This window comes from Rhinoderma darwinii, chromosome 13, assembly GCF_050947455.1.
Source record: "Rhinoderma darwinii isolate aRhiDar2 chromosome 13, aRhiDar2.hap1, whole genome shotgun sequence".
NCBI lineage: Eukaryota > Metazoa > Chordata > Amphibia > Anura > Rhinodermatidae > Rhinoderma > Rhinoderma darwinii.
This window is the reverse complement of record NC_134699.1, coordinates 53,715,381-53,721,380: the sequence shown is the minus strand read 5'-3', so window position 1 is coordinate 53,721,380 and position 6,000 is coordinate 53,715,381. Positions and strand designations below refer to the sequence as shown.

General features: G+C 42.1%; 1 protein-coding gene across 5 annotated transcripts in view; it reads right to left on the bottom strand.

Moving 5' to 3' along the window:
• Nucleotides 1–205: 205 nt before the first annotated feature.
• CSNK1D (casein kinase 1 delta) overlaps nucleotides 206–6,000 on the bottom strand; it is a 30,427-nt gene continuing 24,632 nt past the window's right edge. For 2 of the 5 annotated variants that reach the window (XM_075845807.1, XM_075845808.1), the window contains exons 9-10: nucleotides 2,254–2,502; nucleotides 206–1,850 (exon numbers count right to left, since the gene is read on the bottom strand). In XM_075845807.1, coding sequence (XP_075701922.1) covers nucleotides 2,254–2,502 — 249 coding nt within the window. In that variant the 3' untranslated portion in view covers nucleotides 206–1,850. Of the gene's footprint in view, nucleotides 1,851–2,253; nucleotides 2,503–6,000 lie in introns of those variants that run through there. The other 3 variants (XM_075845810.1, XM_075845809.1, XM_075845811.1) reach the window with 2 other exon arrangements.

Here is a 6,000-nt window from a genome sequence, read left to right as displayed (position 1 = left end):
TGTATATCTTTGTACACACCGGCTTGGCTTATAGTTTGAGAAGTTTTGCACAGATATGGCCAAGTTTTATCCTGCACCCCTTGAAAACATGCTTACCATGTATAATAAATGTAATAGGACTTAAAGGCTATGTACACCTTTCAAAATAAAATCTCGGAATGTTTATCCTTAAACCCGACCCCCAAAAAAATACAAAAACACAGAATTGTAGAAGTTACGAATTTATTATTTACACACTTTGTAAAGTACACAAATACAGTAGTGATACAAATTGTTTTCTGAGCAATAAGTATCAATGTACAGGATTTCTTAAGATCCCAGGAAAACATTCGGTCGTTATGGCAAACGAGGGAACGAGCGCTCCCCTCCGTTGTAATTGCTGTCAAACATTATGTAAAGACCTTGTGTACAGTGGTTAAAAAAAGTTGGTTAGATAACAGGACATTCACAGATATTTACAGAGAAAAGCACGTCGTGAAGAATTGTACAGAGCACGTGGGACATGCGGAAATATTACATGGTAACTAGCATACACGGACGACTCGACTCCTTCCATGACGATCCTCACACTTTAAAAATACTGGTAATAAACATTCTTACAACAAGAACACAAAGCCTTACCTATTGTAAATATCCATCTAACAAACTGCATCCTGTACCATAAAAGTCATGTCAAGCCTACTCAACGAAGAGGAAATTTTACCTTTAAAAACACAGCTGAAGACCACATCAAACATTGGAAACCCGCCCGATCCCCCCTCCCCTCCCCCACAAAATTTAGACATTCGTCAATATTGCACAACCCAAGTATGGGTAGCCGGTCCTACGAATTTACACCTCTAACAAGGGCCTGTGCTGCCTAATATATGAAGGACGACAAAGATGAACAATTTCAAAAAAGTTACCTCTACGTACACTTAGTGGCTTTCACCTTTTACTTGCTACCGTGACAACTCGAGGCTCAAAACGGTGAGATCTAAATGGTCTAAAGCCGCACTCCCGTACGGCGAGGCTACAAAATGGAAGTGTATGTGGTTGGGTTTTTTTCTCCTTTTTTTGATATGAAGTCAAAAGGCATCAGTCAAAATGATATGTCCTAAAAATAACAGTGGGTGGGGAGGGAAGGGGGAGAAAAAAAAACCAAAATACAAATCCCTCACAGAACATCAAAAGGGATTTCACCGAAAAAGGTGTTGTGATGGCCAGTGCTTCATGAACGTTACCCCTTTATCTAGGAATGCTTTATTATCCCCAATAAAAACAGAAAAGCGTAAAAAACTAAAACCAAAGAATTAAATAAAGTTTATAAAAAAAAAAAAAAAAAAAGGAAAAATAATAATAATTGTACATGAAGCCTCGCTTGTCTTACCAGCGACCCTCCGCTCTCGCTCATGCTACATTACGGTCATTGTAGAAGCAAGACAGACAGACAGATCTGGCACATTTATTCATGAAAAGTTGTTAACAAAAACAGATACAAAAACCATGTGGAGAATAAAAAGGGCACCTAAAAAAAAAAAGTAAAATAAAATGGCATTTCTGTATTTGGCGCTTAAAAGTCTGCACTGGTGGTCGAAAGTCCCAAAGGGCATCACATCTTTTCCCAAAAGCTTCGCTAGCTTGTCTTTTTTTTTTTTCCACAACGCCATCTTGGTAAAAAGAATGTAAAGCACCGTTTGGATTTGGTTGCTTTTATTTCTGTGTTTTGTTGCTGTGGTTGTGCCTTTTTTCATTTTTTTTATTTTTTGCTAGTGAAAGATTAGCCATGCACATAACCGCCTCTCCACAAGGGAATGTGTTCATCGATGTACAGTTGAAGGGAAACCACTGGAAGCCACCCGACTGGGAATCTGCAAAGGGAGGAGGTCGTAACTATCTTCAATGTATTACACGTTAGTCAGTACAATGCAGAGGATAACAATTTTATGGATATGAAATTAAACGATTTTTCAGGAACACCGGCAAGACAGTCATTATGGAGCACAGATGACAAGATACTGAAAGGCTGAACCCCTCATCCCTAGTGACATCACAAATCAGACTACACTGGGTTTATTTGTAGTCTGTAACCATGGAGATATATTGATATGCTTAGGCAAAATCGTAGGAGATTTTAGAATCATGACTATTTGCAAAGCGATTTTTTTTCACCCATAGACTAAAATAGTATCCGTTCAACAAGTACATTATAGACTCATAACCCCAGTTCACGACATATCCGTTTAACGGACACCATTACAGTCTGATGCCTACCTATATGATGCATTCGTCATCATAGTCACAGCCTACATTTAGTGTATACGTCAGCAGCTTTTTCCGTAGGCAAAAAAAATTTGATGTACACGTGTAGCCTTTTACAACAATAGCATCAAACGCTCGGTTTAGAAAAGTCACATGCATGGGGACGAGGAATAGCGATGAATAGGAAAAATGACAAGGCTGAACAGCTGGAGCAAGAATCAATAAACTGCTGCCTTTATACTGTGCTCGATTACAGAAATCCTATGGTACAAAGAAATACAATTTTAAAAAATTGGTTTGTGGCATTCTCCAAAGATCAAAACCACACATCTCGCTCCATCCAGGAGAATTTTTTTTTAATTTTTTTAAAGGGAACACTCCAGGAAAACGGGAAACACTTCTGCCTACCACCGGGGGCAGTGCACAACTAAGATTTAAAGAACACCAAAGAAATACACGCGGCAATCCGCAGGCCCTGCACTAGATAGAACAGGGTCTTGTTTTTCATGGCGTGTTCCTTTAGAGGGGGTTGTCCGCTTTTTTTATTTGTAGAATAGGAAATCATACCGTTTTCTAATGTCCATGTAGTATAAATTCTGCTCACATACATTTATTATAGTGCATGAGGCCCCTGTCACAGTAGAATGGTATAACCCACAGATGAGTCCTGTATAATGTATTCACAGGCTAACTGAATAGGACTAAACATGGCGTCAAGTCATGTGACCCCTACACATCATATGACCCCTAACATTCACTTAGGAACAGCGATAGGACTAATGGGGGATATTAACAACTCCTTCACTTTGAATGTATTTACTTGTATAAAACGGCAGGAGATGTTGTCATGTTGTTAAATAAAAAATACAAAAAACAGAGGAGGAGAAGAATGTAAGGCTGGGTTCACACGAGCATGTTCGGTCTGTAATGGACGGAACGTATTACGGCTGCAAGTCCCGGCCGAACACAGTGCAGGGAGCCGGACTCCGAGCATCATAGTTATGTACGACGCTAGGAGTCCCTGCCTTTCCGTGGAACTACTGTCCCGTACTGAAAACATGATTACAGTACGGGACAGTTGTCCTGCAGCGAGGCAGGGACTCCTAGCATCGTACATAACTATGATGCTAGGAGCCCGGCTCCCTGCAGTGTGTTCGGTCCGGGACTTGCGGCTGAAATACGTTCCGTCCTTTACGGACCGAACACGCTCGTGTCAACCCAGCCTAAGAGCCACTTCTACAAAGACAGGGATGAGACGTTGCTGTAGGTAGAAATACATCATCATTTATGCTCCTCAGTAAAATACTATCAACCTGCAAGTGTTACCTGAATGCTAATGGTCACATGATGTGTGGGCGGAGGGTCACATGACTGCCGCCATATTTAGTCTATTCATATATACTATGTAGTAAGATGTGGGCTTGACTATTCTTGTACACCAGTATGAGAAAGGTAATGTATGTGAGCAGAATTATATTAGAAAGCTGTAGGACTTCCTATTCCACAAAACAAATAAAAGCTTGACACGCAGGTGTGAACATAGCCTTATACTCTATAAATTCAAATGTTACCACCCTTCAGCTCCTCAGAGACCAAAAACTTTAACAGGGGTCAAAGAAGCAGAACGCTTCTACCCTCATATTCTAGCAATGGGGGTGGAGAACTATACTAAAGCTAGACCCCAGCCAGAGTCAGTCTGCATGACTCAAACGGCAGGATGCACGTGCTAGGTTAAAGGGGTTTTCCGGTCCCAGAAAAGTGATGGCCTATCCTCAGGATAGGCCATCCATGTGTAATCGGTCGGAGTCCGACTCCCTGAAACCCCGCAGATCAGCGGTTTTGAAGGGGCTGCAGTGCTCGTACGAGCGTTTCTTCTGCTCACTGTGAATCGATGAAACACTTGTAGCGGCGGTTCACAATATTACAACCTTCTCCTATTCAAGTGAATACTGTAATACTGGGAACCGCCGCTACAAGTGTGTCGGTGATTCAGTGTGAGCAGTAAAGGAAGATAAGGGGAAGGAGCGCACGTACGAGCACTGCAGCCCCTTCAGGAACAATTGATCGTCTGGGGGCGGGGAGTCAGACGCCGACCAATCACATATTAATGTCCCATCAAGAGTCCGTGTGTAGATCCGAATCACCAAGTACATTGATGTCCCCACATGTAGGATGCAGATATCAAATCTGGGTGTCCAAATCCACACAAGGTCTCCATGACCACACCAGAATCCCCCCAGCAGCAATGGAGGGCTAAAAGCCAATACATGTGATGGCAAAAGAGGTTGGTTTGCTTGACTTTTAGATGTAGTTCTGTTTTATAAAATCGCATTCCTATAATCAAAATCCATCTAGTATTGCGGAAAGCATATAAAAAGAGTTGTGCAACACATTACAAAATGCTTTGTATAGTAGTCTTAAAGGCAAGTAGAAAATTAAAGTGACCCTCTAGTCCCCACAAAAAAAAAACAAAAAAAAAAAAAAAACTAGCGATAGAATGATTTTTAATTTACCTAGTGTCCATCCCTTTGGTGGTTCTCTCTCCGTTGCCTCGTTCTCAGTCCCCGTGGTCTTCCATCTAATATGGTCGCCACTGTCTCGGACTTGCACAGGGAGCGTAGTCTTTAAGTCTGAGAAACGCCCCCTCCTCCTTCACTGCCCTCTAATGGACCAGCGCTGATGTCATCGCCGGCCCATCGCTGATGTCATCGCCGGCCTATCGCTACTGACACTTCAAAGGGCAGTGAAGGAGGAGGGGGCGTGTCTTACACTTGCAGACTACGCTCACTGTGCAAGTCTGAGACAGCGGCGGCCATGTTGGATGGAAGTCAACGGGGACAGAGAACGAGGCAACGGAGAGAGAAGGAACGGGATGGATACTAGATAAGCTAAAAGTCATTCTACTAAATGTTTGGGACATTTAATGGTAAGTCAACACCAATATTCTAGCGATGTAATTTGTTTCTTCCCAGCTCAGTTGCATCCATACATTTTAAACAATTTCATTCATGTAAACTCATTTTGACCACCAGTCCGGAGCTCGCTTTCCGGTGTAAATCGGAAGTCAGTCTCCCACAAATAGATTGCTGCTTAAGAGATAATGTGTGCCCTAAGGGAGCAGTGATCTAGTAGTTGTGTCCATACAATGATTAGCTGCAGACTTATTAAACATCCCTGACTTTCAGGGACTGTCTCTGCTATGTGCAGAGTCCAGTGTATTCCAAGGAGATGCAGCTTCACACTGATCTCCCCTGCTTGTAAGAGCTGACAGATAGAGACATATCACAAGCAAGAGGTAAGGGAGAGCAGGATGAAGCCACATCTCATGCTGAATACATGGGAGACGTTGCATAGATATAAGAGAAAGGTAGTGTGTGTCAGGATAGTTTTAAAACTCTTAATCCCAGACTTCTGCCTCTTGCCTACGATCGATAGGTTTCTAGCTGTGAGCTCCTACAAGCAGGAGGCAGGGGAGCATTGTAAAGCTGCATCTCATAGAATACACTGGAATCTCTGCAGCGTGATGTAGAGTTTTATTACTCAAGGACAATAGTTCTATGTCACTAAACTTGCTGCAATTTGATAGGACTCAAAGAAGAGAAAGTGCAGTGTGATGGGAAATATAGGCTGTAGGGCTGCCCATGAGACTGTATTAGGAAAGCCACATCAGAGAGGAAAAAGAGCCAAGATGGCGGACAGCCCTTATATGACACGATTACTAAAAAAAAAAATAAATAAAAAAAAAAACACGTATACACA